The 23,382-nt window shown below is 37.4% G+C and overlaps 1 protein-coding gene across 1 annotated transcript; it reads right to left on the bottom strand.

Annotated features, from left to right (window-relative positions):
- Positions 1 to 9,038: 9,038 nt before the first annotated feature.
- Positions 9,039 to 23,005, bottom strand: LOC148023086 (uncharacterized). Its single transcript, XM_087695309.1, has 3 exons — positions 22,465 to 23,005; positions 9,720 to 9,792; positions 9,039 to 9,300 (listed from the first exon to the last, which is right to left on the bottom strand). The coding sequence occupies exons 1-3, from the start codon at positions 23,003 to 23,005 to the stop codon at positions 9,039 to 9,041; spliced, it is 876 nt and encodes a 291-aa protein (XP_087551435.1).
- Between the last annotated feature and the right edge of the window lie 377 nt (positions 23,006 to 23,382).

The raw sequence follows: 23,382 nt of genomic DNA, 5'->3' as shown, positions 1-23,382 counted from the left end.
GTCATTGTAGTATCCCAAACATAAGACAAGCAAAAACATGCTAGAAAGTATGCAATGCTCTAAACCATTTATTGAAAAGAAAGCCTTCTCTTCTAAATAGAGCGATTCAAAGTGGATGTAGCACGTGGAACATGCAATGGTGAAGCTATGACATGCCCTCTCCCGAACTGTGTTGCAAAACCTGAAAATAAAAAAGTACTTTAGAAAACACAATATTAAAGTTATATATGTTGTACAATAAAACATTTAGCTCCAATTAGATCCAACATTCATAGAGCAATCATCAAAATTTGGATGGAACTGGTATAAAGTGTGAAACACAATAAATACTAGAACTCCCACTTGCTCTGGTCATTTGGTATACGTCTAGTGTGGAAGCGAGATATGAAGTAATCATCTTCTGTTTATCTACTATAGTAGCACTGGACATATTGAAAGTAGCCACAGTACGTAATGTTCTTGAATTTCCATTTGGTAAGGCAATGCACGATAATACTAAAAAACTGTTTGAGCCATCTAACAAAATAAATTATGAAAATACAAAACTTAAAAATGTCTGTCAAAATAATAATATTTTTATTTAAACAATCTAATGCACATTACAATCTAAAAGTAAATCCTAAGGACATAAGAAGTTAATACACACCTTATAATCCAAAAATACAACCTAAGAACAAATAAGAAGTTAATGCACCTCACAATCAAATAATAAATTTAAAACAATAATTGGTTTAAAAGTAATTTATGCATAATAACTAGTATAAATATGAACCTTATATTTAATAAAATAAATAGTACTCCTATGGGTCGGCAGTCCTTATACAGTGTTTCCATCGTTTTGATGGTTGGGTCACAAATATCTCTCTAAGGTTTATCTATTGATCGGGAATCCATGGGATTACCTAAGTGAGTTGACCTTCTTTACTTGAAGAACTTTAAAATAGTTTAAGTATCCATGACATTATCTCTAGCAGATCCAAGCTTGTATGACTTTCACGTATTCATTATTGTAGATACTTGTTTTTTTCAGAGAACGTAAGAATCTAATTCATGCATATTGTAATCATGAATTTTTTTTGAAAAGAGAATAACACTTTTATCTCCTTCAATTATTTTCTCTCTACACAAGTGATGCACTAGGAATACTGGTCTCTAAATGGTCTCATGGCCATGCTAAATCATCATCAACACTTAAAGAAAAGTGAGTCGTTAATTTATTGACATAAATTTACTAAATAGAGAATGCATAATAAGCAATCAATTTAGTGACACCTATGCTCAATCCTAGTTGCATTAAGCACTTGCAAGCATGCATTTAACCCATCACATGGATTTTTTGTATTTGGATTGTACCATTGATGTGGCATTCCTACTCTTTGAACACTTATATTACTTCTATCTATCTCATCTTACTGTACACCAAGCATAGTACTTGTCCATATTGAATTTGGCATTGCATTATATTCATATCTATCTCTTGCAATGCAATGTGATGTTGTAATTGGGTTCTAACCCTCACAGTGTACCTCCACTCACCTTTAGTAAATTTGAGTTTATCCATATGCATACTTAATACATGATCGATAGTTATAAAAGATAATGGGTGCACCATTTTAGTAGACAACCTAAAATAACAAAGCATAAAAATAACTTATTGTTATCAATTTGGAATAATTAAAAATTTATATAATGCTATTGTCAATGAGCATATCAATTTAGAAAATTGAAGTCACTTCAAAGGCAACAAAAATGACTTGAAGAGATAATATATCAAAGTGTTTGGATGGAGATATTTTATAAAATACATTATCAAATGTAATTTATAAAATTTGAAAGCTTAAAAGAGTTAGAGAAAAACTATGCATTTGAAACACAAATATAAATAAAATAGAAATAATATTATTTAAAAAATACAAAATATAGATATAAGTGAGAGAGTGTGTGAAATCATGTGAGTGTGCATCCTGTATGCAAAAACATTATCCTCTAAATGACTTGTATTCTTTCAAACTATTGTAAAACAAACAAATAGTTTTTTGAACAAAAATTATAGATTATAGGAGCAATTTTTGAAGTTCTATAAAAGTTTCAAATCCTTTTAATCTATTCATCAAAACAAAGAGGAAGTTGATAAATGTATGCTAAACTATTGCATTGAGGATGAAGCCACATTACGATTCATTTAGGTTAACATGGCTAAAAATATATTGAGAGAGATTTTGAATGATGCAACATGTGCATCAAGAGATTCACTATTTGTTCCACACCAGGTGACATATGTGTGAGCCAGTAGCTTGGATACTCTATCCTCAATACGAATACTTCTTCTGGCAAGTTCATAGAGCTTCTCTAGATAGTCTCTAGAATTTTCGATTGGTCAATACTTTTGAATGTGCTCACACATCTCTCCTATGTATCCCCTCATTTCTTCTATCTCACTCTATAAGCATGATACACTAGCCAACTTGCCACCGTCCTTCTCTTGTAATGTTTGTTCAACCCGCTTCAAACAATCATCAAAGTTCTTTGAAAAAGAGATTAAAACACTTTTTTTTTGCCAAAGTCTTCAATCTCTTATCGATAGGATATAAGCGGCGCAAGATCTAGAAGGATCCAATACAATTATGGTATCCTCTAATATGTTTAAAAGGATGACTGCTTACTTTATTTTTAGATATATCTTCCATTTTGCACACATTTATATGATCGTTAGGAGTACCAAGTACAATATTAGGGAAAGACCCACTGTCTCTCACACTGGATAACTCAACATGCTCCATGATACACAAAATGTATGTTATAAAATAGTAACGCACATGCAAACTTAATTTTAAATACAATTGATAATTTATCACAAAAAGGTATCTAAACAATCATTATGTACACATAGCATGGTTAATTCAAAACTTTGGGTATGGATGGATCAAGTCCAAGTTGCATGATGAGTAGTAACCATGATACTTTCACTTGAATGTTTGAAAACATATAATTAAAATCAATATATCCTAAGAGGGAAAGAGAGTCACTTGAAACATAGTAAAGTTCGTATACAGACATCAAATTTAACATACACTGAATGGTTCTCTCTCTTAGGTGTATACACTAGACCCATGAGAGAGAACCATTAATAAACACACCCCTTTAATAAACATCATTAAAAGCACTAAAATATACTAATAAGCATTTTATGTACATGTTAATATGCACACATAGATTAAAAGCATTGATATACATCAAGACACTACTCGTGAGAGAGAGAATACATTTAACAAACATTATCCTTCAACTTGTACAAGTAAACATTCATTTAAGTTTCCATTTAAACACACGTGTAATTTAGAACTTGAATACACGAAGACATTACAGTATATAAGATTTCAATAAATACTTAAATTAGTAATCATTAAAGCACTAATAAATACTATGTTCTCATTCTTTAAAAGAAACACACCTTTAGTTATCTACATTAAAACATTCTTAATATTAAACAAAATAAAATTTCTAAAATTTTAACTTTTGCAACTCACAAAGAGAGAGAGTGTGTGTGTGTGATATATATATATATATATATGCAGCTGGAAATGCAATGTTGATGATGAAATCAAAAGTGCGATAATGAAATGGTAGAATGAAAATAATGTTAGAGATAAATTTGAGAGCACAGAAAGAAAAACGAAAGATCATTTAATATGTAAAATAAGAAAAGAGATGTACATAGAAATGTTGCGCAGATGAAGATGTCAAAGTGCACAAACTATATAAAAAGCATATAATTGTGACAAATTTAAGGTTAGAGAGACTAAAGACAAACTAAAACCATCATTTACCTCATTAATTAATCTCCGTGCATGCTTCGCGCGCGTGGAATGCTAGGTCATTGTGAAGTGGCATGCAAAGTTGCCGTGCTATCACACGGCAACTTCACTAAGTAATCCATTTCTCCTCTTTCTCCCTCCTATTTCCCCTCTCCATTTCCAAGATGATTTATTTTTCACACACACACACACTCTCTCTCTCTCTCTCTCTCTCTCTCTCTCTCTCTCTCAATTCTTTGTAAGCGCCCTCTCTTTATGCCTCTCTTACACACACACACCAAACTTAAAACTAAAAGTAGTTTATAAAATTTGTAGCACAGAATGCCAGACATAGAAACAATCTCTTCCATGTACCATACTTACAAACTTTCCTTTCGACATCAATATAAGCAATCATATGACTGCATGCGCGATACTTAGAAACAACAACGTTATACTGAAATGGGACATAATCGAGACAAAGACCAAGTACCACGAAAAGAATTTCTATAAGAGACCTAGTCAAAATGAAGCCACAAAGGCCAATTATAAGGCACGCGAGTGTTTCCAAGCACCATAGGCAAATGGCCAATGCCAAAAAAAAAAGACAATGTCTCCAAGATGCCTAATAGAAAGAAAGCTTCCTCTTCTTTGAGTAATCATTAACAAAATCTTCGTCATTGAGCAAAACATGCGAAGGCAAAGCAGGGAATGATCCCATAGTTTCCATTGGTAATCGCATGGGCGACGTAATAGTCCTAACACTCTCTTTACCACCTGCAGTGGAACAAAAATCACAATATAAGTACGTGGAACAACAACGTTACACTGAAATGGGTCATAATCAAGACAAAGACCAAGCACCACAAAAAGAATTTCTATAAGAGACCTAGTCAAAATGAAGCCACAAAGGCCAAGCATAAGGCACCGGAGTGTTTCCAAGTACCATAGACAAATGGCCGATGCCAACAAAAAAAAGATAATGTCTCTAAGATGCCTAATGGAAAGAAATATTCCTCTTCTTTGAGGAATCATTAACAAAATCTTCCTCCTTGAGGAAAATATGTGAAGGCGAAGCAGGGAACGATCCCACAGTTTTCATTGGTAATCACATGGGCAATGCAATGGTCCTACCTCTCTCTTTACCACCTGCATCGGAACAAAAATTACAATATAAGTATGTGGAACAACTAACAAAGATCATTTCATCCCAACAATACTAATATATGGTCGAACATGTGTGAACCATTCCATAGGTACTGACAAACAATGATGCAACGTCACAAAACAACCCAAATCCTTGGACCCATACTTAAACCAATGCCTCGGTATCTTATCAGTATGAGAGCGTTGAAATCTCTTCTTATGGTCAACCTCGTACATATACACCCAAAAACATTCCATGTATCCACAATGTACAACTTCAATAAAAACTGGGAGCTTGATGTCAATATTAACATCATCATATAAACGCTCGATGACCCTTGCAAGTGTTCTTCTTATGATATCATCAAGAGCTATAGTAAGCAACGTGCACTGTAGCTCCTTTTGATAGTCAAAAGCTGGGTAATTGTGCCACTCTAAGGTAGGCATCTGAAAAAGTTAAATAAATAGCGAAATATGAAAAAAAAAACTTCCAAGAGAGTATACGCCAACCAAATAGGGCACAGAGAGCAATTCACATATATAAAAAACCAGCATCCCAACATGGTCGTCAATAACTACATCTCCACAAAGAAAGAAATAGAGAGAAATTCACATATATGCAAAACCAATTTCCCTACATGGTCGTCAATAACTACATCTCCGCAAAGAAAGCAATTCACATTACTCCACCTTTCGAAGAACATCCTTGTATAAAATGTTTGTGGTCATATCCCCATCCTCTTCACCCAATAGCACTTTCACACCATGCAAAGATTTTACCCTTAAAAATGCAATATACAACTGACCATGTGTAAATACTAGTGCCTTTAGATAAAGCCTAACAATGAACAAAGTCTGCCCCTATGACTTGTTGATTGTCATAGCGAATGCCAACCGGATGGGAAACTGTCTCCACTTCATAGTAAATGGCAATTGTGTAGCATTCGAAACAAAAGTAATCCGGGGAATAAAAACTCGTTCGTCCACATTTTTCCCTGTTATTATTTGAGCATCTATCACTTTCCTATTGAAAGCTCTACATATCAATCGCGTACCATTACACATACCCCTTTTTGGGTTTAGGTTTCTAAGAAGAATAATAGGTGCATTTATCTTCAGCAACAATAAATGAGAAAATCCACCTCCAAGGTCCAATGTATTTAAATACTCAATAGAGTACAAAAATCAGTCTCGTCGGTCTCTGTAATTGAATCTGCACTATAATACTGCATGACCTCCCCTAGCATTAATTGCAATGCACGATAATTCAAAGTAACCACCTCTATATTCTGCGAGGCAAGTTTAGCCCGCTCACTAAAATATGATGTGTAGTCACCCACATTGGACACATCATTGTAGACACTATCAATCAAGGTTTCGATAGACTGCGCTTTTAATACAGTGCTAGGTGGAACACACAACATATCACAACTTTCGATAATACCCACTCCATCCCCTATTTCTTGAATCCAACAAATGAACCCATTGTCCACCACACTACCAGTTGTTGACACTCGCATATTACCAGATAGCCTTAGCACCCTTATATAACGCCACAAATCAGAGTAATACAATGCAGCATTAACAATATCCTCACGTGTTACCTTTACCACAATTGGCAAGACCTGCCTAAAATCCCCTCCAAATAAAACAACTTTTCCACCAAATGGCTTATCACAACTCATAACATCTCTTAGAGTTCTATCAACTGCTTCAAAGGCATATCGATGGGTCATAAGAGCCTCATCCCACAAAATAAGGCTCATTTTTCTCAATAACCGAGCAAGGTCACTTTGAACAGAAATATTGCAAGTGGATCGATTATTTAATTATATTGGGATTTTAAACCGTGAGTGAGCTACCGTACGACCACTTAGTAAAAGCAAGGCAGCAATGCTACATGATGCTGTTGCTAGCGCTATACGACCACCACTGCACACCTTCGCAAGTAAACATTTATATAGGAAAGTCTTCCCAGACCCACCAAGACCATCCAAAAAGAAAGCATCCCTAGTATCTATATCAACAACATCCATGACTACACTAAAGGAAATTCTTTGTCCTTCATTCAACATTCCCTCCATGGATTCAGAAGCCCTATGTTGTTCTGATATATTATATGCATATTCATCTTGCAAAAGAGGGTTAGCATGCAGTTGTGAGTTTGGTTGATGAGGTTTATTCTTTGTCCTTCATTCAACATTTCCTCCATGGATTCAGAAACCCTATGTTGGTCTAATATATTCTATGCATATTCATCTTGCAAAAGAGGGTTAGCATACAGTTGTGAGTTTGGTTGATGAGGTTTAGGCAACCCATCAAAATCAGAGTCTTCATCCTACATGATGCAAAAGGTCTTGCAGATGTAACAAAGCCATGTTAGACGCCTCATGCTGCAGAACACCAAGAGAGGCGTGCACGTGCTATAGTTGCAATCTATACATGATATCCTCTACCATTGGCACCAAAAATCTTTCCCATAGATGGCCAGGCCGATCTGGCTCACAAAAGACCAAAATTGCAACAAATAAAGTACGGAGTTGAGTACGAGTTTGCACAGAGGGACCTTCTTCTAAGCACACAACATATTCATCATCACTCTCCAATATGCCCCTTGCAATGCAAGCAACCCTAAAGGTATCATAGATCACACTATCAACAGTACGCAAATCTTCAAAAGAAGTATATCCCCGACACTCTATTAAAATATATATAGTAGCACTTTGATGCAATCAAAATTAAAGAAACTATCTTCCATACCCATGTGAATGGCTCCAAGTTGGTAAGCGTCGAAGAGATGATGTCGTTGCCATTTTGTTTAATTCAACTGAATCCACTACATTCAATGGAGTCGAAGGCACTACATCGGGAATATCTCCTATGGCTTTGCTTTGTTCCATGGCTACACTAAACTTTAAAGAGATCATAAGAGTTGCACAACTAGTAAATCTCAAAGCTATTCGCACACAAACTTCAAGACATAAGCGATATATACATTTGCAACCACAAACCCTAAATGCATGAACGAATATATGCACGCTACGCATGAGTGCTATCATGCACACATGGCACTCACCAAGTACCATCCATGCATTGCCTAAAGGCCCTGCCAATGGATCTTCATTCACATACATCTGCACAATCTTGAGAGAAAAGAACATGTCCTATATAGGAAGGTGTCCTCAATCTCAAAATACTTATTGGTGTTAATCCCATAGGATACACAATAACTTACCAACTCACATTCACAAACACAAACCCTAAATGCATGAAAGAATATGTGTATGCTATGCATGAGTGCTATCATGCACACATGGCACTCACCAAGTACCAGCCATGCATTGCCTAAAGGCCCTGCCAATGGATCTTCATTCACATACATCTGTACCTAACTAAACTAACCAATAGTAAAACTTACTAAACTAAACCAATTAAACTAATGTCATACTATTTAACTAACTAACTTACTATTTAAAGTTAACTAATCGATAATATATTCACAAAGAAAATAACTAACTAACTTACTAATTAAGTGTCTCACTAAACTTACCAAATAATAAAAATAATTAAAACTTACTAAATAAATATCTCACTAAACTAACTAAACCAAACTAAACTAAAGTTAACCTACTAACTAAACTAAACTAACCAATCAATCCAACTAAACTATACAATAGATAATAAACAATGGTAGCCCCCCGAGTCCCTGCGCACTCGCTAACTAACTATTAACCATATATAGTTAGTTATAACAAAAAATTTAACAAAAAATTGAAACAATATAAAAAGCTTACTAACTAACTATATACTAAGTATATATATATTATACTAACTATATATATATATATATATATATATATATATATATATATATATATATATATATATATATATATATATATATATATATATAACTAACTATGCATAATAGTTAGTCAGTTAGTCAATATATAGTTAGTAATATAACTAAGTTAGTATCCTAACTATGTCGGCGGAGGCTCGACACCTCCCCAACAGCTCTCCTCCTACGCCCAACCACGATCAACGGTCTCATCTACGGTCAACGGCGGCCCCCCATCGTCCCCGTCCCACCTACGGTCAACGGTGGCCCCCCTGTCCTCCCTGTCTTCTTCGGCCAATAGCAGCCCACCTACGGTCAATTGTGGGCAGCAGCTCGACACCTCCCTGACGGCTGTCCTCCCCATCCTCTTTGGCAAATGACGGCCCCCTCGAGTCCCTGGGAACTAGCGGTGGGGTGGCAGCTCGTGCTGCACTCCCTTCGACACCTCCCCGTCCTCTCTGACAATGCCCCCCATCCTTCCCGTCCTCCCCATCCTTTCCCGTAATGGCGGTGGCTCCCCTCGGGCCCCACAAATGACCCACGCTCTCTGACTGCTCTGTGTGTGTGTGTGTGACAAAGAGAGAGAGAGTCACTAGATAATTGGCACGTTGGTCGCCCCCCCTTGATTCTGTTATATCCCCTTTTGACTGAGAGAGAGAGAGAGAGAGAGAGAGAGAGAGAGAGAGAGAGAGAGAGAGAGAGAGAGAGACGTTGTGTGTGTATGTTGTGAGTGAGATTGCCGGACTATTCGCCAGGCAACTGATACATTGGTCGGAGAGAGAGTGAGTGAGTGAGACTGTCGAACTGTTGAGAGAGAGAGAGAGACTGCATGGCAGTCGGACTGGACTACGTCCACTCTGGTGGACTGCTGGACTGGGAGAGAGAGAGAGAGAGAGAGAGAGAGAGAGAGAGAGGATTGACTTGCCTGCTCTTGCTACCTGTTGCCTACTCCTGACCCCGTGCTGCCTGTTGATACTCCTACTTGCTCCTGTCTGCTCCTACCTGTTGCTCCTGAGTGAGAGGGCGAGTGAGAATGAGAGTGAGAGTGAGAGTGAGAGTGAGAGTGAGAGGAGGAGGTGGTGGAAAGAGACCACATTTCTCTCTGCCCCCAATCATGTGTGAAATTAATGACCACTTACATTTCTCTCTACCCCCAATCATGCGAGCAATTAATGGCACATGTAGACTTTGGTCTAGTTTGGAAGCTAGGTTTGGGAGCTCCTTGGTGCTTCGATACCTCCCGAATGTGTAGCTCAAATAATAATGTAGTATAGATATGATCTTTAAACATGTACTATTCAAAGAACAAATTGTTCATAGGTATAAATAAATAAATATAGCAATAGCAAAATATTTGCTCACACACAATCTTTGTTCGTAAGAATAAATATATATATTCTTAATATAAACACACATTATAATACACAAGATTAACACACATATAATATTAATACTTATAATAATACTAACATATAATATATTAAAACACTTAACTAACACAACAGAGTCACTCTGTCGTTGTGTGGGGGGGTCGAAGGTCTACCACTGGGGTTTAGAGAGCAAAAGAGAAGTGAGAGATTCAAGGTAAGGAGAAAGAGAAAAGAATCGGGTTTGATAAGTCTTGGGTTTTAGAGATGATTCGGTTGGAGAAGAAGACCTCAAGCTTTATCATATACTTAGCATACATGAATGGCATCAAAGACTTTGACTCAATTACATCAAATGCTTGTGAGGTTAATAGAGCATTGCATGTAGAGATTTTATCTCATATTTAATCCAAATACATATTTCAAACGCAAGCCCAAATGGATACAATTTCATGAATGACAATGAATAACAACTCCAAGATACAAGTATTTGAGTGGTAGATTCCACTACTTCCAAGACATAAAACCAAAAGCTCTTGAAATGCACTGACAAAGCTTTTAATTCACTTCAGCCCTGTTTTATAATAGTAATTTCCAGCCCATAAACAAGCCCCCAAAACATGCATAAACTCAAGAATATGCCTCTCTATTCACTTTCAAATGAAGCCCTAATGTTTAGAGGTCAATGCCAACACTTGCAACCACATAGATCACTTGATTTCCCTTCAAGAAGACAAGAACAGTGGGCTGCCCTATTTATGACAGGTTTTAGCAGTCCAAATTAGTCCCATACACCTCCAAGATCTCCCCTTTACTTGCCCCAAAATCACTCAAGTACTTGGGCACAAGAAGGGATTCAATGGTCCATGAATACGGTAAGAGAATGGAAGTAGACGTTCATAAGAGCAGGCCGAATACTTTATCTCTGTTTTTTCCCTTTTATGGACTGTCATACCACTCATTTTCGCGATACCAAATGGATGGGAAAAAAGGACTCTCACCTTCTTTGTTTGTATCTCCTCTCTATCTTCAGTTTGCTTTGTGTTTGCATGCTTTGGAGCATGCACCATAGTCTTGAGCTCTCCCTCCGTCTACCACATGTGTGCAAGCCCGAAAAATGCGGGCTGCACTCCTCTCCTACTTCCACACAAAAAGTGGACCATATAGGTCACTTGCAAGTTACACAAGTCTCTTACAACCATTACTTCATGTCCCATACAAACCAAATGGACTTTGGTCACTCTTCTTGATTTCCAAGCAAATACACCTCATGAACCAATGTGACATAACCTGTAAACTGTCAATTTCCACCTGTTGATCAAGTTAAAGGTCCTCATAGACTTAATTTTTGTCAATCTACATGATACAAATTGAAAATTGCATGTCAAGTTACAAAGGAACTTATGAGATTAAATGGCATCTAAGACAAATGTAAGGGAATAATGACTGGATTATGTATGAAAGTTTCTCATGTGAATCCTAATGAAGTTCTTCTGCAAACATAAGAACTCCATGTTTTATGCCATGAACAGAAAACCCTTTGACATTCACCCCCTCCTAACGTGCACATCCTCCGGCATGTGCCACTTCATGAAATTGCAGGTTAAGGAGGCTCTTTTTCTAACATATCTTCATCTTCATCCTCTAAGTTTTCTTCTTCTTCCTTGTCTTCAAGTAGATGGCTCATATCCAAGTCATCAAGCTCATAAGTAGAAGACTCTCTTCGTTTGAAGAGCTTGATACGTTTGTCGGCTATTGGTATCTTAATCATGGTCCCATCCATTTCAGCCAAAGTGTAAGTAGCATTATCATGAACTACCTTCACCACATATGGTCCAAACCATCGCTTGGCTAGCTTCCTATGAGCACTATACTGATTGTCGAGACTGTTGTCATAGACAAGTATCCAATCATTCTCTTGGATAGCTCTTGGATGGAGTTGATGACACTTGTCAAACCTCTTCTTATTCTTCAACCTTGCTGCCTTCAGCCTTTTAATGGCTGACTTGACATCCTCTGGTCTTCTTTCAAGCTGCCTTATCCGCAAAATCACCAGCTCTTCGCTATTTATGCCTTCATCCAAAGGCAAGATATTCCATGTGATAATAGACTCCTCAATAGGCATAATAGGTGGCTGCCCATACATTAGTTCAACCGACATATAACCTGTCACTGCACTATGGATAGTTCTATCAGCCCATAACGTGAATGGAAGCATTTTAGGCCATTCTCTCATATTCCCTCTACAAGACTTTGCCAAAGCTTTGAGAATCGGTTGATGGCCTCTTTCACTCTTACCATTCCCTTCAGGATTGTAGGCTGATGTAAGAGATAGCTTGATTTCCAATTGAGCAAAGAAATGGCGAGCCTTATCGGCATCCAATTCTCCTCTATCAGCAGTTACTTTGGCAACACAACCATACCTGCAAAACACTTCTTCAAGTAAAAATCTACAAATGGCTTGAGTGGACTTTGTTGTCAAGGCTTTTCCTTCCACTTGATTTGTGAGATATTCTCTAGCAAGCACTAGATATCTCATGTTCTAAATTCCTGTAGGCATGGTTACTAAATCAACAGCCCATCTGTAATGAATAGATAAAGGAAAGGTAGGCTGAAGCCCATCTCTATGCTTAACCATAGAGTACATTTGACAAACATAACAAATCTCAACAAAATGCTTAATGTCTTTATACATGTTTTGCCACCAAAATTTCTCTTTTATTTTGGAAAAAGCGCCCCATATGCCTCTATGGCTAGCCAATAGGCTTTCATGAAATTCTTGCATGACCTGTCTTTGAGTCTTCTTGTCTCCTAGGACATGAACAGGCGCTCCTCCCTTCTTCTTCGCATGCCTCCAAAGGTAGCCGTCTTTGAGAAAGAAGCCATAAGCCTTTCTCCTGATTCTCTTGAACTCTTCATTAGTCCAATCTTCCTTCTTCGTCAGTGTGCTCAAGAATTGGCCAATTTTTAGCCAATCATCTGCATAATATTCTTCCTTAAAATGAGAACAAACTAAAACAAAACATTGAGCATGCTGTCTTTCAGTTGCCCACCGTCCTTCCATGGTTGTTTCTTCATTCTTTGCTGCTGTAAATTATGTTACAGCAGCAGTGTGACTGCTATACTTGTCGTAATTAATGATGTACCTACATTTATGATGGCTATACCATCATTAAGAATAGTTGTACTTGTTGTTTTCAGATTTGAACCTACAATTACAACATCATTTTCAGCAAATATAGAATTTGTTACTTCCTCATCCATCATTTCTTCCTCATCTTTATATCTGGCACGCAAAAGTATGTCAGCACAACTGAATTATCTCTTCCTGCAATATGTTTCAAATCAAGATTTAAGGATTTAATATAGGCTATCCATCTTAGCATAGCTATGTCGGGAGTGGAGCAGTTGGCAATCATGCCCAAGAGTGGAAGACAATCTGTTTAAACTACTACATGTGTACCCATGAAGTATTCCCGATCACACTTCAATGCAGTTACAAATCCCCAAAGTTCTATTTTAATTTGAGCATACCTTCTATGATGTTCATTAAGAACCTTCGCTCCAAAGCACATTGCATACACGTTGCCCTCAAGATCATCTTGACCGACAGCCCATCCTATCCCAATAGGACTTGTGTCTGCCGTGAGGATGATAGGCTGTCCATTAGAGTAATCAGCTCTCTTCAAGGTGGGGGCTGAAATCAGCAATTTCTTCAATTTTCAAACAGCTTGAGTATGCTCTTTTTCCCACATAAACCTTTGGCATTTTCTTAACAGTTGATAAAGATTTTCAGCAACATGAGATAGAAAACACACGCTCCAAGAAATCTTCTCACCTCCGAAACATTTGTGCATATTTTCTACATTTTGTTGATGGCATCAATCTTGATTGGAGAAGGTTTTTGGCCATATGGGCCACATATATGCCCAACCACAAGAACTTCTTCAACTCCAAAAACAAATTTAGCTCCTGAAAGAGTAAGTTTAACTTCTTCTAGTTTAGACAAGATTTGAGCACAATCATTAATATGATCGGAAACAAACTTACGGCATCCAAGCTCATTGAGCTCTTCATTCTTCTCATGAATTTCACATCCTTTGATCGGTACATCATCAAGGAAAGGGAGAGTAAGTTGGGGAATATAATCTCTCAATACTTTGTGCATGGCATTCATCATATGAGCCACTGAATTTGTAGCTCCTTGGGGTAGAGTACACATGCGGACTAAACCGAGAGGCGTCTTCATTGTGGTAATGTCTTGGCTCTCCAAAGCAAGCTAAAATTTGTCACAGCCCAAATATAAATCACCCATGGAATAAATTGCTCTACTTGCAAAAGCCTCAGCAAATTCGTCAACAATTAGTCCCGAACCAATATTTCTAATAGTGACTTTATTGACAGGCTATAAATCTTTAATGAATCGCAAAGATCCATTATTCTTAGGCACGGTAAACCATCGATTAGAATATGGAGCTGAAGATGGCTCCAATATTAGTATATTTATCTTTTCATTTAAAAGCTCCAATAACTTAGGCAAATGAGCCCTTGGTACCAGAATTGGTTTAAGATTCCAAGGGATGTGTGGGACTGTGAAAATCACCATTGGTGCCACAACACTTGGATCCACACAACCAATTTCTTGAGGCTGAAAAGAAAAAGCTTTTCCATGTTTCTTTAATATCTGCATAAAAACTTGCTTTTCAGTTGGCAAGAGAAAAGAGTCTTCACCAATTTTTAGCTCACGTAAGCTTTCAGTTGTAAATTGATTACCAATATCTTTGGGTTCATGAAGACTTAGCTGTTTGGATGCCCTTTCAGCCAATCCCTCACTTTTGGGAGGTAGTGGAGTTGCCACCGGCTTGATCTTCTTGTCAACTGTCTTGTACTTCGTTTCTACTCTTGCCTCATCCCTGTATAGCTGTCCAAAAGCTTCATGATCATCAAATTCTTGAATTATGTCATAAATATCTAATGTGCATACCTATATGGACTGATTTTCAGCCTGATTTTCTACATGAACAGCTGCATGTATTTCAGCCAATGTATCATTATAAGTCAGCCCATAAAATAGTCTTGAAATTTCTTCATTTTCAGCCAAAACATCAACTTGCTTCAGCTCGTGTTCTATATGACATAAATGCTTTCTTTCAGCCCTATTAATGGCTGAAAATTGTTTATAACAGCCCACACTGTTGGCTGTAAATACCTGCAAGTCAGCCTTTGGCATAGCCCCCTTTACATGTGGAGGCAAATTTTTATGACATGAAGCACTCCCATAGCCTCCACTTATAGCAGTGCAACTTGAAAACCCTTAAATTCTCAGGCATTAGGAGACATAGGATGATCTCTCAATCGATCTCTATTTTGGTCATGATTTACACAAACAGTCAGAAATTGGACAGCTTTGTCATTATCCTTACTTCTTATCCGAGCATAAGATGAACCATCATCAAGGGCCTTTGTCTCCAAATGAGACTCAGAAATAAAAGGTTGACCAAGAATGATAGAATAACTACAGGAATCTTGAACAAAAAAATGAAATTCATCTTTTACATTACCCCCGTACATAAGGACATGCCGCATAGAGATCGGCAGAAGAGTTATTGACTGCTCTCATGTGCCATCCCGGGTCCACATCTATGGGCCATCCACCATTCTTGTAGAGACTTCTTGACATGATGTTGATCTCCGAACCATGGTTTATAAGGGCAAAGCATGGAGTCTCTCTTTCTCCAATCTTGACAACGGTTTCGGTAGTCACCTTTACCCAAGGGGTACGGGAGTAGTGACTACTTGGAATAAAATGAGCATCAATCTCTTCTTACATATTGTGAAGACGAACTTCTTTCTTATGCATAGGCTGCTCTTTGGATTGAGAAGACCCCATCATAACATTCTTTGCAATAGCTTCTTCAATTTCAACTTCATAGATATCTTCATCTTAGGCTTCTATGGCTGCAATCAATTCTTTGATTGCCTCCAATCGAATCCCTTGAGTATTCAACTTCTCTTCATCCTGCAAATACATATGAAGAGCTTGCAAAAAAGCATGCACAGATTCTTCATTTCCTTCACCAACATATTGTCTTTTCTGTTTAATTACATCAATTATTACATCATGAAACCCTCGTTTTGCAATTCTAAGAATTTCACCCAATGTAAATTCAATTTTTCTTCCAAGAATCCTTTCTTCTAGGATCCTCTTAAGATCTATCGCAGTCTCTATGTTAGACTGCAGCTTGTAGCCCGGATGTTTGCCTTTTCTCTTTCCTTCCATCTTCTTTGATTGTGGGGCATCTTCCGTATCATGCTCTAGCGGTAGTGGTGGATTTTCAGAAGCCTTCTATTGAGTTGGTTTACTTCTTATTACACGTTTGGTTGGCCCTAAAGAGGAGGGACCGGCAACATCTTCTTCTCTTCTCCTCTTTTCTTCTACCATAGCTTCTTGATTATTGATTTCAGCCAATCAAGCGAAAGATGAAAATGAATCAACTGGCTTGGTCCATCTGGTTCTTCCTCAGATGCATTGACTGGCAGTAGTCAAATCATCTTTGGATGCCTTGCCTCGCTCCATGCGATCAAAGGCATGTATCCACACTTTAGATTTTACATCAGATTTACATGCTTTAACAATTTCATTGGTTGGCTCAATTTATAGCCCATAGGTAGCTGCATCAACAGCTACATAGGCTGTTTTTTTTGCCAAATCTTCTAGTCTTTTCTTCATGCCACTATTACCAAAATTTGGCTCAAGAGAAAGCCCAGTTTCGATCGCATGAATTTTACCATCCTTCCAAAAAACTAATTTTTGCACCTCAGCTTCACGGAATGCACTGCACTCCCTCTTATCATGCTGTAGGCTGTCACACCAGATACAGTGTCTTTTGAAGCCTTCTCGTATGGGTCTTTGGGCAGCTGTCAATCCTCTTTCTTTCACTTTCACATCAAGCCTTTCCACCTTGGAATTAATATCTGTTAGATGAAGATGGAGATCCCACATGCTCTTGAAAAGCTCATCCATGACATCCTTCTTTGGAGGTGGAACAATAGGATTTCTTGGTTGCTCGGCCATAGAAACAGGAGGTCGAGATACAAAAACAGGCTCTTTTATGGACTTAGATGGTGTATCCCACCTTAGGCGCATCCGCTCTCTCCGAGCAATCATATTAATTGCTTTAGTGACATCACCCCAAGCAGTCTTTAATACTGTCTCAGAGTCAAGATCTTCAAGCCGGTCAGTCAACTTCTCTTAAAGGAAAGGATCCGCAGCCTTTAGAAACAATTCAATCTTCTAGCTCTCCATACTCTACTGATCATCAGGATCTAGTTGAGCAAATTTTCTTTCAAATTCCGGTGAATAGCAGTGGGGGCAGTTAGTCCCTTATTGGGCCTTTCAGCCCATTCAGTGAAGATTTTCTTTGACATGAGGTCAAAATCTTCAAGAAAGAATTATTCTCGAAGAGCCTTCTTGAATGCAGACCATCCCGCATCTTTTTGAAAAAGACCATGAATCCGGTCCTGGAGGCCATACACGGCCAAACGGGCAAAGTATCGGCTCCAAGCATGATGAGGGACCATAAAGAAGACCATCTTGTCAGTATAGAGGCAGATAAAAGAGGACACATTTTGCCCATTAAATTTCTTGAGCTCCTGTCCAACTACTTCCAAAGCTTTAATGGCACCAGCATCATTTCGCTCTTCATCTTGCCTTTGTTGTTGCTGCAGTTGCATCTGCTCGCAATTGTTGTTGTTGGTTCTCTTGCATCAGACGAACCAACTACTACAAGGCATCTCCTCTCGAACTTGATGATTCTCCCATTATACTTTCTTTTCTGCAGCCGACCTTCACGTCAGGTTCACCACTGTTGTCGTGTGGGGGGTCGAAGGTCTACCACCGGGGTTTAGAGCAGAAGAGGAGTGAGAGATTCAAGGTAAGGAGAAAGAGAAAAGAATGGGGTTTGATAAATCTTGGGTTTTAGAGATGATTCGGTTGGAGAAGAAGACCTCAAGCTTTATCATATACTTAGCATACATAAATGGCATCAAAGACTTTGACTCAATTATATCAAATGCTTGTGAGGTTAATAGACCATTGTATGTAGAGATTTTATCTCAAATTTAATCCAAATACATATTTCAAATGCAAGCCCAAATAGATACAATTTCATGAATGCCAATGAATAACAACTCCAAGATACAAGTATTTGAGTGGTAGATTTCACTACTTCCAAGACATAAAACCAAAAGCTCTTGAAATGTACTGACAAAGCTTTTAATTCACTTCAGCCCTGTTTTATAACAGTAGTTTTCAGTCCATAAACAAGTCCCCAAAATATGCATAAACTCAAGAATATACCTCTCTATTCACTTTCAAATGAAGCCTTGATGTTTAGAGGTCAATACCAACACTTGCAACCACATAGATCACTTGATTTCCCTTCAAGAAGACAAGAACAGTGGGCTGCCCTGTTTGTGACAGGTTTTAGCAGTCCAAATCAGTCCCATACATCTCCAAGATCTCCCCTTTACTTGCCCCAAAATCACTCAAGTACTTGGGCACAAGAAGGGCTTCAATGGTCCATGAATACGGTAAGAGAATGGAAGAAGACATTCATAAGAGCAGGCTGAATACTTTATCTCTGTCTTTTCCCTTTTATGGACTGTCATACCACTCATTTTCGTGATACCAAATGGATGCGCAAAAAGGACTCTCACCTTTTTTATTTGTATCTCCTCTTTATCTTCAGTTTGCTCTGTGTTTGCATGCTTTGGAGCATGCACCATTCTTTAGCTCTCCCTCCACCTGCCATAGGTGTGCAGGCTCGAAAAATGCATCGAAAAATATGGGCTGCACTCCTCTCCTGCTTCCACACAAAAAGTAGACCATATAGGCCACTTGCAAGTCACACAAGTCTCTTACAACCATTACTTCATGTCCCATACAAACCAAATGGACTTTGGATACTCTTCTTAATTTCCAAGTAAATACACCTCATGAACCAATGTGACAACCTGTAAACTGTCAAATTCCACCTGTTGATCAAGTTAAAGGTCTTCATACACTTAATTTTTGTCAATTTACATTATGTAAATTGAAAATTGCATGTCAAGTTACAAAAGAACTTATGAGATTAAATGACATCTAAGACAAATGTAAGGGAATAATGACTAGATTATGTATAAAAGTTTCTCATGTGAATCCTAATGAAGTTCTTTAGCAAATATAAGAACTCCATGTTTTATACCATGCACAGAAAACCCTTTGACAACGTAGTAAAGCATTACAACACATTCACACAAATGAACACACATTAATCTACAACATTAACCCACACACAATAATAACACACATAATATATTTACAACACTTAACTATACAATACATTCACGTACTTAACTAATATAACACATTTGCACACTTAATCAATACAACACATTCGCACAAATGAATGTAAATTCATACATAACATTAACACACACATACTATTGGAAAGTGTCAACATTGATTTATGAAAAGGGGGCGCTAGTTGACATGGCTAGTGGTAGGGAGGCTTGGATACCATGATTTTTGGAAAGGCGAGGGAGGGGACTCGAGGAGACGAGGGGCAGAGGAAGGTCGATAGAGGGAGGTACAGATGTCATGTATTGGGGGGTGGCGGTGAGGAGAGGGCAAGGGTGGTCATCATGGTTTGGTGGGGTGGTTGGGAGGGGGCTTGAGAGAGAGAGAGTACTAGGAGAGAGATATTGTAGTCACTAGTGGGCGAGAGAGAGAGAGTACTGGGGGAGAGAGAATGTAGTGGGTGAGAGAAAGAGAGAGAGAAAGAGAAAGAGAGGTCTTAAAGGACCTCTCCTTTTCTTTTTAAAGAGTTTGGAAAGGCATATAACTATTTTTCTAAAATTCTTACCTTTCTTTTGAAAGGTAATATATGCATCACCTTCTCTAGAAGGGCAAAACCCCCTTTGAAGGGTGTTGCAACCTTCAAATTTTAGGCCGGACTTAGGGAGTACTGAGAGAGAGAGAGAGAATGTAGTGGGTGTGAGAGAGAGTGTACTGAGAGAGCAAGAGAGAGAGAGAACGTAGTGGGTAAGAGAGAGAGTGTGTGTGAGACTCGAGAGAGAATGTACTGGGTGAGAGAGAGGGAGAGAGAGAGAGAGAGAGAGAACCTACTGCAAGGAGCCCTTAAGGCTCAGCTGACGCAAACTGGGAAAGGAAGACTCGCACAGTTGAAGGCGCTCGTTTATATAAAGCGAGGGAAGGCGACTCCATCGATTGGCGGTCAGACCCTCCCGTAGTTTGAGGAGCCGCAGGGAATCGAATGGCAATGATGTGCAGGGTAATGACATGGCAGTCCGGACAGGTCGTGGACAGTAGGGACTAGGGAGTTGAGGAGGATAAAGGGGAGGGCGGGCGCGTGCACATTGAGTTGGGCGGGGCCGCGAGGACTGTCACAGTGTTAGGGAAAAAAAATTTTGTGAACCTAACATAAATCCTTCTTGTCTTAGCCTAAAGAAGTTTCGGAAAATTTGAACCATCCAAAACTTTTCCGTTTCAACGTGAACCGGTCCAAATCCTTTTATCCTACAAATTGAACTGGTCTAATTCCCTTTTAAATATATAATGAAAAGATAATCACCTTTTTATTATTATTTGAAATGATCTTTATTTCAAAGTTTTTCTTGAAATTTTTTAAATTACTTCTCTTATGCCTTAGAAATGAAAACATTTATTATCATTAAGAAACTTAATCTACATTTTTAAATCTAAATTTATAATAGTAAAAAATAAATGTATAGAGGTGGTTTTTATGTCTCTTAATGGGTCTAGACGCTATGGCCTCAGAGAAGTATATACATCATAAGCACAAAGATAAAAGAAAGTATAAAACAAAAACCCAAAAGAAAATAAGTTAATTTTTTTATTTTTAAAAAAAACATGAAAGAGAATATAATGAAATACAAGCAAAATAAAAAAAAGATTTAAAAAACAAGCATATTTTATTGAAAGAAGCAACCATGATACCAAAAAGAGAAAACAAAACTAACATGAAAGAGAACATAGAAAAAATAAGTTTAACATAGATAAAGAACTAAACATAAAGAAAAAAAAGCAAATTTTACATTATAAAAATATAATAAACATATAGGAAAAAAGAAGAAATTGTGTCAATGAAAAAAGGTAAAAAATTTAAGATAACAAAAGCGCAAATAATGCACAGTGACTTCAATATCATCATAGGCCATAAAAAATCAATTGCCCCTTTGAATATGCAAAGTTATTGCAAAATCAATGAGCAAATTCCTTGTGCTGTGTATAAATGTCGATGTGTTTTTTCAGCCCATAAGTCCATACTCTCAATGAACTCCATATTAGTGAATTTAGAAGGCCCTTCAATAAAGATTTTCATTAATGCATCTAAACTCTTAATCTCCAAACGATTACGTAGCTTACTCTTTATCACAGTTCGAGCACTAAAACCTCTCTCACAAATAGCAATGCTCGAACATTGGACAAGAGCTACTTGACAAAGAGTAAGAACATTACGATAAGCATCCCTCCACATATTGTTGCAAGCAAGTGCTGAAGTTACCTCTGGTAATGTGAATCTTACCCAATCTCTAGAAGCTTGATGCTTAAAATTTCTAAATTCTTTCTTAAACTCATCAACTTCTATCATTGCAGGGAATTCCTCTATATTCAACTTTTTGGGAAAACCATAAAATGAAGTTACTTTACCTATTTCTTGGATTCCATAGGTTTTTAAGGCCTTCTCTTGTATTGGATGTTGTGTAGGCACAAGTATTTTTAAACAATTAAGCACGGAATTATCTTCAAATCGAGAATTCAAGTTACTTACCACTGACTTGGCAAAAGCAACTTGAAATTCTAAGGCCCTATTAAAGTCTTCTCCATTAATTTTACATTTTAAATCATGCTCATAAAACTTATTCCCATGCAAAGCACCTCTTAATGTATATAAATATCCTTTTTCAGGCCCATAGTCTGGAAGGATATCATATCCATATATACCGACACTTAATGCATTCATATCAGGAGGAGGACAATCAATGCAATATTGTGTTATGGATATAATTTCATTCTTCACAAGACTATCTATAGTTGTGACATCTACAAACTCCTTTTGAAACATTTGGCTTAATGTTGTTAAACCTCTTAAAATGTCAGCTAAGAAATGTAAGCAATAAACACACTCAAATTTAGCCAATTCTTCATACATATGCAATGCCTCTTTTTTTGTGATCTCAAGTATGGCATCTAAAGACTTGCATACTCTACTAATGGCTCTATATCTACTTAACCATCTCACATCAAAAGTATACTCAAGTCGAAGAATGGGACATGCCAAATCTTGTTGCATAGCTTGCAAGCCTTCTAATCTCTTTGTGCTAACATTGAAATAAGAAGCTATGGCATTAATAAGCTTTTCTAGCTTTTTACAATAAGGCATCTCTTTTGCTACACTTGATATTGCAAGGGCACTACGATGTGCAACACAATGAATTGAAGTTAGAAATGGATTAACATGTTTTTTCAATAAGGCCTGAACACCATTATCCTTTCCTACCATTGTGGAACATCCATCAGAGCCAAAAGCAACAAATCTAGACAAGTCTAGCTTACATTTCTTTAGCTCACTAATAATAGCTTCAAACAAAGATTTTGCAGTACCATCATGCACACGTATAATGCCATAGAAACTTGTCTTGGGAATGCAATCTCTCTCAAGATATGATAAATAAATAACCATATGTCCATGTGAAGAGATATCATTGGACTCATCAATTAAAACACCAAACCATGGACTAGCAGAAACCTTCATTATTGTGGTTTTCATAAGATGTGATGCCATGCAATAGATCATTTCAGCACATGCCTTATCATCATTATAGAGACTAGTTGTATATGGTGCATGACAATCTTGCAACAAATTTATCATCTTAGGAAAAACTGAAAATGGCAAATTTTGTTTAGCAATTAAATATGCAATTCTAAATAATGAAAGTAATGCCTCATCTTTGACTTCCCTTATTTTTTTAACACTCTTTTCAATACAATCTTTTCCTTCAAGCAAAATGGCTTCCATGGCAAACTTATGACAAGTCGTGCGAACATGGGATTTTAAGTTACTAATTTTAAAATTTATTGATCCCCCTTTTGAATATGCACTATGTGGATGACGATATTTTAAACAACACTTACAATACATTTTTA

Source organism: Lygodium microphyllum, chromosome 16 (assembly GCF_053477565.2).
Source record: "Lygodium microphyllum isolate KBCC chromosome 16, Lygodium_microphyllum_v1.1.10, whole genome shotgun sequence".
Taxonomy (NCBI): domain Eukaryota; kingdom Viridiplantae; phylum Streptophyta; class Polypodiopsida; order Schizaeales; family Lygodiaceae; genus Lygodium; species Lygodium microphyllum.
The sequence above is the reverse complement of the archived record's forward strand: the minus strand, read 5'-3'. Positions and strand labels throughout refer to the sequence as shown.

Excerpts from the sequence above, each read along its gene's own strand:
- LOC148023086 (XM_087695309.1), bottom strand. The coding sequence starts at position 23,005 with ATGAAAACCACAATAATGAAGGTTTCTGCTAGTCCATGGTTTGGTGTT. Across the intron at positions 9,793-22,464 it reads TTTTGATGTGAGATGGTTAA|GAGCAACAGGTAGGAGCAGA; the intron begins GTAGATATAGAG and ends CCTCTCACTCAG. Across the intron at positions 9,301-9,719 it reads GGGTCAGGAGTAGGCAACAG|GGGAGCCACCGCCATTACGG; the intron begins GTAGCAAGAGCA and ends GTGGGGCCCGAG.